This window comes from Schistocerca serialis, chromosome 6 (assembly GCF_023864345.2).
Source record: "Schistocerca serialis cubense isolate TAMUIC-IGC-003099 chromosome 6, iqSchSeri2.2, whole genome shotgun sequence".
Taxonomy (NCBI): Eukaryota; Metazoa; Arthropoda; class Insecta; order Orthoptera; family Acrididae; genus Schistocerca; species Schistocerca serialis.
The window spans coordinates 650045149-650057735 of record NC_064643.1 but is presented as its reverse complement, the minus strand read 5'-3'; the positions used below and the strand labels follow the sequence as shown (position 1 = coordinate 650057735).

At 43.6% G+C, this 12587-nt stretch overlaps 1 protein-coding gene across 1 annotated transcript in view; it reads left to right on the top strand.

Moving 5' to 3' along the window:
* The first annotated feature begins 1707 nt into the window (after nucleotides 1-1707).
* The window catches only part of LOC126485013 (uncharacterized protein C6orf132 homolog), a 370852-nt gene continuing 359972 nt past the window's right edge, over nucleotides 1708-12587 (top strand). Inside the window, exon 1 of the mRNA XM_050108618.1 lies at nucleotides 1708-2093. Coding sequence (XP_049964575.1) covers nucleotides 1951-2093 — 143 coding nt within the window. The 5' untranslated portion in view covers nucleotides 1708-1950. The remainder of the gene's footprint in view (nucleotides 2094-12587) is intronic.

Genomic DNA, 12587 nt, shown 5'->3' with positions numbered 1-12587 from the left:
CCCTCTCCCCAATACCTACCGTGTTTCTGTTCACTGCCAGGTCTTCGTAGACATTTTGCAAGCACCTGTGAATATCTGCTATGCTCGGTTTTCGAGGGAAAAAAAAGAAACTCAATAACAGATCTCTGCTTGGAACATTCCTCCGTTACAGAAGCCACTTTGATGGTAACGTATAGCACCGCCACCTATCGTAACCTTATGAAATTATAGGGGCATTGCGGGAATAGCCCACAATGTCACACAACAAATTCCGCAGTTTTTCAACTGAAATTGGCCGAAAAGGTCCCTCTATCATTTGGAGTCATTCCTTGTCTATTTCACCATGCCGACGTCAAATCTCCTTCGTTGTAGAACATTAGGTAGTTCACGTGCTCTTCCCATCATCATATCAATACTGAGAGAAACAGGACGTACGTCCAGAGCTCGCTTGTTTAAACAGGTCCGCTCCGATAATGCCGGTAACAGTCTCGAGTCGATCGGGCCCGGTCGACATGTGTCAGCTACGGCGGGGGGACACATAAATTTTAACAATGAGCCATGCTGACGTGACAAGTAATCAGCCGACCTATCACATGAGTCTGTCGCCGATCCTCGGTTTTAAGCTGCATGCTTAAATGACCCAACACTCAATTGCAAGGTGGTAGCTTGTCTGTTGGTCCGTGCGAGGTAGTTCAGTTTCCTCCAGTCACCCATATCAGCGATGTACCCACTACCTACTAATTGGGGACACGCCCTCTAGCGATTACTGGCTCCCACGAGTGGTGCATGCAAGTGATTCATTCAAAGTTGAAAACCGGAAAAGAATCGAAGCGTAAATGTGATGTTACAAAAGGATGCTGAAAACTTAATGAGATAAGAAATTAGGTGACTCCACGGAATCGGCGAGGGAGGGAATATGTGAAGAACATTAACTGGAACAAGGGGCAATACCGAGCGAGGTGGCGCAGTGGTTAGACACTGGACTCGCATTCGGAAGGACGACGGTTCAATCCCGCGTCCGGCCATCCTGATTTAGGTTTTCCGTGATTTCCCTAAATCACTCCAGGTTCCTCTGAAAGGGCACGGCCGACTTCCTTCCCCATCCTTCCCTAATCCGATGAGACCGATGACCACGCTGTCTGGTTTCCTTCCCCAAAACCAACCAACCAACCAAGGGGCAATATGATAAGACATGTGTTATGAGATCCGGGAATAACTCCTACAGTACTAAAGGGGGGGGGGGGCAAAAACACGTAAATGGTATATATAGCTCAAATAACTGATGGCATTCGGGATAAGTGCTGCTCTGACTTGAAAGTACTGGCATAGCACAGTAAATCGGAGCGGGCCGGATCGAAGCAGTCGTAAAACTGATGACCCGAAGACAAAAATGACTAATTGGTTTGGTGACAGAACTCAGTACGCTTTGCGATATAATTTGTCGGTAACTACAGAAGCATGGCGGATAGTTCAGGCTCGTAACTGTCTGGCCCTAAGGACGCAGTGGGGCGCCGGCCCACGGCGTCCACGCAACCAAGGTCACTTTCCAGCGGCAAGCGCATAAACAGCTGACTGCCCCAGTCGCTCCCCTTCCCACTTTCCCCTTATCCAGATGCGGCGTGTGATGTCACGCGACGCTAGGCCGTCTGCAGTCGGCGCCGTCTCATCGCCTCCTCGCGCGCGCTACCTGGCGGGGGAAAGCAGAACTTGAGCCAGCCCCGCGTCGCCTAGCCCGCTCAGTCCTTACCAGACCCCCAAAGCGGAAAGTCGCGCGACAGGCACTGCCGGGTAGGGAGTGAGTCTCCGCAGCGCTCGCGACGGCGCGATCGCTTGCCGATAGCGAGATAACGGGTCGATTATCGCCGTGTTCCGGAGTGACGCGTGAGCGTGCCAGTTCGGCGATGACGGGAGAAGGCACCGCCGTGTGATACACCACTGCAAGAAGAGGAGCACGCCGACAACGCACACAAGATGATAACGCGCAGCCGCAAGATCAGCGTCGACGACTACCCGGAGCACCTCAACCCGTTCGCCGACGACAATGAGGACCTGCGCAACAACAGGTTCAACACCACCGGCCGCAGGAGGGCACGCCCATCGCTCAAGGATGCCTGGTGAGACTTTTAAAGAGCCGTCGCCGCCGCTGCCTGCTGCAAGCTGCAACGTCACGCGCGTGGGTGCGTGCCGTACGACAGCCGCTTGAGCTGCAAATTTTGAATTGATTTTCTTCTGGTTAGCTGCACTATCTCTGCGAACCTCTCGTACATTGATGTGAACCGATATTTAGCCGGCTAGAGCAGTTTCAAATTTATGTTACATAACAAGCTTCGTGTTTTTCTCAAGCTCCTGCCCACATAACATGATCAGTTTTAGCAGGATAAGTCTTCCAGCTGTGTAGAAGATTGATAGTTCCCACCTGCTAGAGAAGCAACAGCGTTATCAGCTTCTCTGTCTGCAAAGTCCCAATGTCTGCAAATTGCTCCTTGGTCAGCAGCTAAGTAGTAATGCCCAATAACTTCAACGTTTTCTCCCACAAGTGAGAGTTTCTGAGTTGCCAGTAATTTTTAAATTGGAGGGGGGTATATCTTGACAAAAGTCATTTTCATGCATTGTCAGTTTAGTTAATTGCCGATTGTCAAATTTAGCCTCCTTGGTCATTACGGGGCAATGAGGTAGGCCCAAGGTAGCGAAATTAGTAAATCTCCAGTGAAACAAAGTGTTTATTTCAAATAAAAATCAGCCTGATGCATGAACATGAGTTTTTGTAAACATTAGTATCAATTAAAAAGCAGTCCGATGCAGGTAAATTCTTTTTTTCCAGAAACTTAACACGAGAGCCGTCTCATGTATAAAATATACTATTGAGTCATATTCTGGAGTTACTAATGAATGACTCTAAACACGTGAAGTGTCAAGTGCTTTCTATATGTACTAAAATAATTCCGTTGACCGAAGTTATCTGACACACAGTACAAATTTGAAATTATCGAGACTACAAAATTTAGAAGTTATAGTTACGAAAGGCTTAAATTGACACGATTGTATAGAAAAGTTATACAGAAGCCGAACAAATAGATTTCATGGGCAACAAATCCATCAAAGAAGTGCTCACACTACGCTTGTCCGCTCGTTTCAGTATATTGCTGCGCAGTATAGGAACTGTGCTAGAGAGGATGGACCGAATAGACATAAAAAATATCCAGAGATGGCGTGCTCGGTTTGTGTTGCCCGAGTTGACACAGTGAGTGCGATAGACGCATCAAGCGAATTGCTTGGCAGTTACTTAAAAAAAAACAACCTTTAATATTAGTGTCATGCAATATTTTGTGTAATGTAATATCTTGTACAGACATCTTTTATTAACCTGACACGTTCCCCATCATTACGAAGTGTCGTATTCATGATCTATGGAACAAGTATTAACCTAATCTAATCTAAAAGCCGGTTTTCGTAGAGACAAAATATTTTGACTTAATTCCAGTCAACAACTTTCCCCTCAAAGTGTCAAAATATTTTGTTGTTTGCGGCGTAGACTGGGATGAATGACAATTGTGTTCCAGTAAGGCAGTTCAGAGCTCATACGATAAGATTTTGAAGCTATTTTTCCATGCTCAATTCAAGATAGGAACGCTAGCATACAGTTCGAAACTGATATCTTCCACCCTCAGCCAAGTACTTACATGTGAATTGCAATGTATTCATGTAGATGTAGACGAGAAGGGGCATCTCACGTTCGGCAGGGAGTACCGTCGCAGGAAAGTCAACGGCGGCGAATGGGCTATCGTAATAATAGTCGATTAGGGATCACTTTCTGGAACTCTGAAACGTTTCCATGAGAGAAATAGACTAATGCGAAAATAATGAAAACACTGTCACATATGGTACGCTCTAAACTTTGATGTGTGAATACTGTTTTATGCAGCGCTTAACGGTTTTGATGGATTACAACATTGGGTGGTACTGCATGGCTTACTGACTGTCGTCTTTTTCAGGGCAGAAGAGACACCGTAAATGAGTAGGAGAAATGCAGGGCGGACAGATGATAATATGATGAATATTACTGACTAATCAGTAAATATCTGCCCCGTCAGGCGCTACTGGTCACCAAAAATATGCCTGGCGTATCCTTAGTCTATTTATATGAGCAGGGCAGCTAACTTTCTACGCTGATTTGACATAGTAATGCTTTAGTTTTTGCAAGTTGGTATCAAGAGTGACTGGCGTTACGTAATCCCCTAGAAACAAGATTAACCCAGAGCCAGACCTGTTTCCTGTTTCTGCGCGCTCAGACACGCCTCAGTGCGTCGGGACTTGGCGCTACTTGCAGCAGTAGCCTGCGGCATTCCTGTCTAGGCGATGTCTGTATAGTTGCCGAGCGGGAATCTTGCCCAGGTGCAAAAGTATTTCCGTCGGCGCACCCACCGCATCCGAGATCCGCGGACGCAAAGTCTCAGGGCGTGCCGACATTCCTTCGCGTTGCCGTTTCATAAATAATGTTCTGTTACCTGAATTTTCCTTCGCTTTTTGGTAGCACAACATAATTATAATTGAAAATATAATATTGTATATGTTCCTCAGGGTCCTGTAGAACACACACAGTATTGTATTATTGTTTATAAACAAATAACGTTGTTGGCAATACCGTCGCCAAAGTGTTTCACTTGTGTCATTATTAGACCGTAAATCGAATGACAGTTTATTTAAATTAGCCATGAGCTGTGGTATGATCGTTAATTGTCGTTAAAAGTTTACAATTCCTACTTCCTTCCGGTTTTACGGACAGAGCCTCCTTCGCATTTCATTCAGTGTGTAATGTGGTGTGAGACTTGCGAATGCTACTTGGAATGGAAAAGTAAAACATTCTCTGCATCAGTCAGGAGCATCTTTTTCATTTCATCAACTTGTGCATGCGTAGCGACAGTTAATCATCATCAAATCATCAAATGGAAGGCACGGCTTGCATAACTGTTTTTAGAGGCAAGCTTTGGCAGTTTCTGATAGCAGCGTGTGATGATGTACCGCAGCGAATGTACTGGCCTTGTATTGGTACTGATTCACAGGATAAACCACAGAATCAACATACATTGCGTAGCAGACAGTTGAAAGACATGAAACATACATACAGGACAAGAATAACAAACAATGTGTGTGCTGCATTCTGACGCGGAAAACTGCATACGTTTTTCACGGTACAGAAAATAACACAGTGCTGTGGTCGTGTTGCAAAGGAATCATATGTTTCATCACAGATTTAAGGACAAAGTATATTTTTAAGGACAAAGTATATTCATCGCAGATTTACCACAAACAAGACATACGAGAACGTTTATACTCATTTGCAATGTTGTTGTGACATCTAATAAATTTTAAAATCTAAGAAATAAATATGGAGCCAGTTACAGTGCATTTGTCAAGAATTCCAATAGCTGTAATTCGTTTTCATTACACTACCACAGAAAATTTTGTAACTTACAGTAAGTTGTATAACATACAATAGTGTTTTATTCTACCACTACTGTTATCAAATGTTGTTGTGGTCTTCAGTCCTGAGACTCGTTTGATGCAGCTCTCCATGCTACTATATCCTGTGCAAGCTTCTTCATCTCCCAGTACCTACTGCAGCCTACATCCTTCTGAATCTGCTTAGTGTATTCATCTCTTGGTCTTCCTCTACGATTTTACCCTCCACGCTGCCCTCCATTACTAAATTGGTGATCCCTTGATGCGTCAGAACATGTCCCACCAACCGATCCCTTCTTCTAGTCAAGTTGTGCTACAAACTCCTCTTCTCCCCAATTCCATTCAATACCTCCTCATTAGTTATGTGATCTACCCATCTAATCTTCAGCATTCTTCTGTAGCACCACATTTCGAAAGCTTCTATTCTCTTCTTGTCTAAACTATTTATCGTCCACGTTTCATTTCCATATAGGGCCACACTCCATTCAAATACTTTCAGAAGCGACTTCCTGACACTTCAATCAATATTCGATGTTAACAAATTTCTCTTCTTCAGAAGCGCTTTTCTTGTTATTGCCAGTCTACGTTTTATATTCTCTCTACTTCGACCATCAGCAGTTATTTTGCTACCCAAATAGCAAAACTCCTTTACTACTTTAAGTGTCTCATTCCCTAATCCAATTCCCTCAGCATCACCCGACTTAATTCGACTACATTCCATTATCTTCGTTTTGATTTTGTTTGTTATTAAATATATGCTTCAAAATGTTCCTTGTTTCTTCCTTGATAGAAAAAGTTCTGCTTGTGCCACAATGACACCAGTCATGACCATACGTCCCAGTATCCATCGTCTGTTTGGCGTAAATCTTCGAAGTAAATTTTTTGGCCTTCAAATCTTTGACGAAAAATTTAACTTCTTTGCAACACAACTACAGCCTCGTGGCACTTGATGTATAGTGAAAAGTAAATGCGATTTTCTACCACGGAATACAGCACACATAATCTTCCTCATCCACTGCAAGTACCTTTTAGATCATTAAAACTATCTGCCACGTCATATCTGTAGACGCGTGGCTAATGCAGTGTGTTATTTACAATTTGAAGCCAAGCTGGCTTTTCTTCGACCTTGGTTATTGGTTAAAATTTTAAACAGGTATTTTAGAGACCGCTGTCAGTCTCAAGTTTTTTGTTAACTTGCTTAAATTAATACCGTATTGCAAGATGTGTCGAGGCTAGACCTTGAAATATGTTGCAATACGGTTTTCAAAAATTTTAAACTTTAAGCAAGTAATGACCCCTACGGTCGCAGGCTCGAATCCTACCTCGGGCATGGATGTGTGTGATGTCCTTAGATTAGTTAGGTTTAAGTAGTTCTAAAGTTCTAGGGGACTGATGACCACAGCAGTTAAGTCCCATAGTGCTCAGAGCCATTTTTAAGCACGTAAACAAAAATCGTGACTGCTAGCGGTGTCTACAAACATGTCCATAGATGATTATCACCTGGTGCAAGAGGCAGCTTATTCATTGGTACCTCACTGCTGGGAGAAATCGCCAATGTTTTCCACTAAAAACCGTTTCGTAAGAGCTGCCGCCTACATGATGATGGTTTAATAGTTCGGAAAAAAAGAAAAAAAAACTTTTTACTGTTGCAGAATTATTAGTGTTTTGTATGGAATTAACTGTAGAATTCTCAGAATTTTCTTTTGCTGTTGAGTAAGCTCATCTGAGAGTAAAATGTCACTCCCGTTTCCGTTTCTCGCTTGGCCTACGGGAAGCTCGCAGCGACAGGAGACTGAACTAGTGGCCTATTTTTAAACTGCGTCACTCGCGGCGCTGTTTTCTTTGTCGTAGAATCGAGGAAAGCCTTTTCGAGTTGTAGCCTACGTCTTGATTGCTGTAATGAGTTCCTAAACTGATTTGCAAATGCCGATTTCTGCTGTACATGTAAACACTCCAACAGCGATTCTGGAATAGCGGGTTTGTCTACGGGATTGGATCTCTCGCAATAGGTCGTCACTCCATATAAACACTGCCGCATTTCAGTAGAGAGTTGTCAGGTTGTTACTTGATTTTTAAAATGTTGGTTGTATGTGGTGTGAAGGGAAAGCGTATTGGAGTGTTGAGGAAGTTAATTTAATTCCTTTCTTTGTCTCTCTCTCTCTCTCTCTCTCTCTCTCTCTCTCTCTCTCTCTCTCTTAGTAGCGAAGGCTTTCGTAGACAGTCAGTCGCAGGATGGAAAACATTCATTAATCTTGTGGACAGTGATAAGTATCTTAACTTCACTCATTAGATAGCCTTCTAGCCATAGCGATCTCTAGTTTCGGGAAGGTGGAAGTACAATAATGTACCACCAGTAAGTACTTAATATTTATTTCCACAGCGGACATTAGGTGGGTATAACAGTTTTGCGCGAGTTGATTGTAGTGGATATAATTTTTAAATCTCTTCTTCAACAATATCCTTCTCCTCATGGATTCACAGACGTCTCTGAAGGATACCTTATAAGTATAATAATATACGACGAAGGTATTGGTTCATTACTTCGCCACACCGACGACATCAGAACAGCTGATTTACAGGCACCATTTGTGTAAAACAACTTGGGGTCGAACAACGTAGTTTGATCGAGCTAGGGAAATCGATTGAGGCCCAACAAACGGCCTAGCGAAAATGGGTTCCCAAAATTCCGTTTCCTCCTAGGCAAGTTGCGGCGCATGTAAACGTGTTTTGAGACCCGCACGCAGACTGCGACGTCCAGTGCGGCGTGTGATCTACCTGACAAAGAACCCACAGCGTTGCCTTATCTCGTGTTCCGCAACGAGCTTCTGATAGCGCAGCTGCTAATGTCACCAGGCCGCCCTGTATTCTGACGACACAGTTCTGTTGCCTGCGGGCGGAAAGGCGGTGTTGAATTACGCTTACTCAACTACACGGTCAGCTTCCTCTCAAATTGCGTACTAAGTCGTATCTCGACGAATCCAGCAATTTTTTTTCTCTTTGTATCAATTCTTGACGAATATGTGCTCGACAGGGCGTTCTGTAAGGGATTTATGGGTTCATATTGTTGCAGATGCTTTGTTTGTTAACGCTCAAACTAGTTTCATCTATAATTCGCTACCATCTGTGTATTTCTTTATTCTTTTAAATCAAGTGCAGTAAAAATTGTGAAACTATAAAATTATGTTAGGCTTAATAATGAATCACCATAATTGTCACCTACTGCTGAAAATAATTTCTGACCTGACACAACAGTGTATTATGAACTTAATTTACAATTGTGATATGTTTTGACTGGCTTCCAGATAGTTGCAACTTGTCTGCATTCTCGATGAACTAGCTGACTGCTTTAGAAAACAGTCTTCGTGCGTAAAAGCGCAGCAGTCCATTGTTAGGTGTGATACGGTCACTCCCAGCCGGGGAATCACGTATTAGCAAGTATCAGCACCGTCTTGTGTATAGATGGTACTACAAATAAATCTGGGTGTAGAATAATTGAGGCTGTTCTGTTTTTGCTGTTGCCTTACTACAGCAATGGATAATCTTTGGTGTACATTTGAAGTTCAGACAGGTGAGGATACTAAATGTTCAGCAGAGCACTGGTAGATGCTCGGAATTCGGTACTGATTTAAACAAAGCAAATTCTTTTTAAATGGCAAGTTTAGTGAGTTTCCGCTCTGTGCGCTTTGAGCACGTAATGAGATGCAACCGTTTTCCTTTTATCACTATAGGTGCACATAACCGGTTGTGGCTCCACAATCGCGTTGTACTGCAGCCTACATCTACATACACACTCCGTCGGTCACGGGAGACCTTGCCCTAATCCGTTAGGGGATGGACGGAATGAAAATGGCTATCTGTACGCCTGTGTACGCGTTCTAATCTCTCTTTATCTTGTTCTCAAGGCCCCTGCGCGAGATATACCATGCTGGCAGCACAATTTCCTCGGCAGCACTGCCTAAATTTAACATACAGGATCCCATAAGAAGAACGTCGTACTTTTTTCTCGTTCCACAACACTGCCATCCCAGAACTACTACTCCTCTGTTACTGATTTCACGAGCTAATCGCTTTTTGTATACTAGTTATTTAATCGAATACTGTCGGGTGCTTACTCTTTGTATGTGTTACACTTATCCACATTTTAAAAGCGGAACCATTGATTACATCAAGAGGAAATTCTGGTTAGGCCATTTTCATTTTCTCGCGATCTCCGGGCGATGCTATTTCATATGCAGCCACATCGTAGTCATTGTGAGAATGCCGACCCTATGAGGTTGACTTATTTACGTATTATGCTGAGAACATTAGCTGCATTGCTGCAGGTACGTGGCTACAGGGAAACACCTCGCGAACATCCCTGGAATATGAATCCACTGTTATTGTGTGAAAAAAGCGAGTAAGTGTTTCATGTGAGTAGTTTTCCCCTGCGTTGTGGGTGAAGCATTGATTAGGTTCAGTGTTTACTGCTGTATCTTTATCCTGCTGTGCCTCTCACGCAAACCGCAGAACCTCACTGTAGGACAAGTATCGCAAGTAACAACAAGCGACACGTGTCTCCGTTTCGTTAGTGAGCACACTTGCTTTCAGTAGCTTTAGCGTCTAGCAGATACATACACTTGTGTAGACCGTTTTTCATCGGCCTTTGTCTTTACATGAATAACAGTGTATCAAACGAGACGTAGTGGAAGGCTACTTCTACGTTTGCGACGTTCTTTAATAACGAATATAATTAACTCGAAAGTACTGCAGACGAAATTACATGGCGCGAAAAATCACCCACAAACTTTTAAGAACGAGTTTTTTAGAGGTGCATTTTGAAATATTTCGCTATGCCGACGGGATCGTAAAAGTAAGACGTGCTTTTAACCTCAGGCAGAAGAATACTTACAAGCGGTCACTCCATCCCCTTGATGATTGAAAATAATCATTATGTGCGGTGTATTGAGACAAGTCTTCTGTCAAACACTTTACAATGAAAATAAGCATTGCGTTCAGCCGAGTCTTCCAGTAGACAGCGTTTCCAACGAACCCCCCCCCCCCCCCCCCCACAATGCAAAAACCGAGCAAGCAGTGTCTTCGAAAATTATTACTGTCTTTGGCACTGCAAGAGTAAAAAAAAATGCGTCACTATCGGCTTATATAATTTCAGTTGTCTTCATTGCTTGTGCTCAAATCCAAACAACAGGAGTATTACACGTGCGGTGCCAGAAATTTTACTCTGGTACTCAACAGTTTATTTTCTGCTACAGACGTAACGGGTAGAAGAAAATACTGTAATGCTGGTGTTCAAAGACGACAGCGTAATTGGTCCACAAGCAAAGTTTTTGAATTTTGGAAAACAATGTTTGACACCTTTTCACTCAACACAGCAAACCAAAGCTATACCTACAGCGTACGAACACAATAATATGACAACGGGTAACGTGCAGGGGGAAAAAATGTACCAGCAGTAACTAGTGGCTTATTTTCCATTTAGTACATACTGGTTTAATTCATGCCCTAAAAACCGTAATGAAGGCGGTTATGTAGCCTTATCTTACGACTATCGCTTCCTAGGTCGCTTCATAATGTTTCATTTATTAAATTATATATTTTTAATGAAGCGACCCAGACAGCATTATTCGTAAAATAAAAATTGCTGTCAGATAACAGGAATTTATTTCCCTTATTAATAAGTTAAGCCTCCTCAGAGGTTTAAAACAATCGTTCTGACTGCTGGCTATCAAAACCAGGTCTCAGTGATATGATCCAGACTGTTTTACACGTTCTCCTACAAAAATCCTTCTCGGATTACATGTTTAGATCATCCGTGTGCGGCACTGCTCCCCCGTCCCGACTCCCCCCCCCCCCCCTCTCACTCTCTCTCTCTCTCTCTCCCCTCTCCCGTTTAAATCATCCGTATACTGCACTGCCCCTCCCGACTCCCACTGCCGCCACCCCACCCTCCCTCTCCCTCTTTTCCTCCTCTCCTCTCCCCTCCCGACCCCCTCTCCCCCTCTACTAGCGCTCTCTCTCTCTCTCTCGCTCTCTCTCTCTCTCTCTCACACACACACACACACACATCAAGGACACTTCGGACGCTTGCACATACCGCAGTCACCTAGTCACATGCACAGATCATTTAGACGGCCGTCAATACAGTCGTATAAGAACAATATAATTTTCAGTCGAGTGATTTTGAAGCAGGCAGAGAGAGAGGAAGGAACAAGGGCTTTCGCGTAGTTTGCTTCTGCCATCATCCGACCGCACTAGTCCCCTAATTTTCACTATAGAAGAAGAGAACGAGAAATAGAAAGAAAAGAAAGAGTTGACATTAACTTGCCTAGAATCTGCGGCGGCAGCCCGGAGGTATACATGTTGGCTTGTGCGCTTTGCCGTGGCGATGCACGAGATGTGGAAGGCGCGGCGGTGCTGGCGGTCGCGAGTCGATGCAGAAGACCCACTGGCCACGCTTGCCCCTGGGTCCGCGCCAGCACCTCGCTGATGATGGCAGGCGCCTGCTAATCTCCTTAACGGCTCCCGGCGAACACCAGACGGGTCCGCACCTCTTGCAACAGCCAGTCTTGAAAACTTTCCGTCGCAAGCATGAATACAGGGCTAATACTAACAAATACAGTAACAATACAGAATGATTCCCTAATATTGGGCGCGGGACACAGCGGGTTATTCAAATATTACTTTGATATAACTTTGATTTACCGCACACGCTTTGTTGGCCTATTGTTACTATACATGGTGGTCCATTGATCGTGACCGGGCCAAATATCTAACGAAATAAGCGTCAAACGAAAAAACTACAAAGACGAAACTTGTCTAGCTTGAAGGGGGAAACCAGATGGCGCTGTGGTTGGCCCGTTAGATGGCGCTGCCATAGGTCAAACGGATATCAACTGCGTTTTTTAAATGGGAACCCCCATTTTTTATTACATATTCGTGTAGCACGTAAAGAAATACGAATGTTTTAGTTGGACCACTTTTTTCGCTTTGTGATAGATGGCGCTGTAATAGTCACAAACATATGGCTCACAATTTTAGACGAACAGTTGGTAACAGGTAGGTTTTTTAAATTAAAATACAGAACGTAGGTACGTTTGAAAAATTTATTTCAGTTGTTCCAATGTGATACATGTACCTTTGTGAACTTAGCA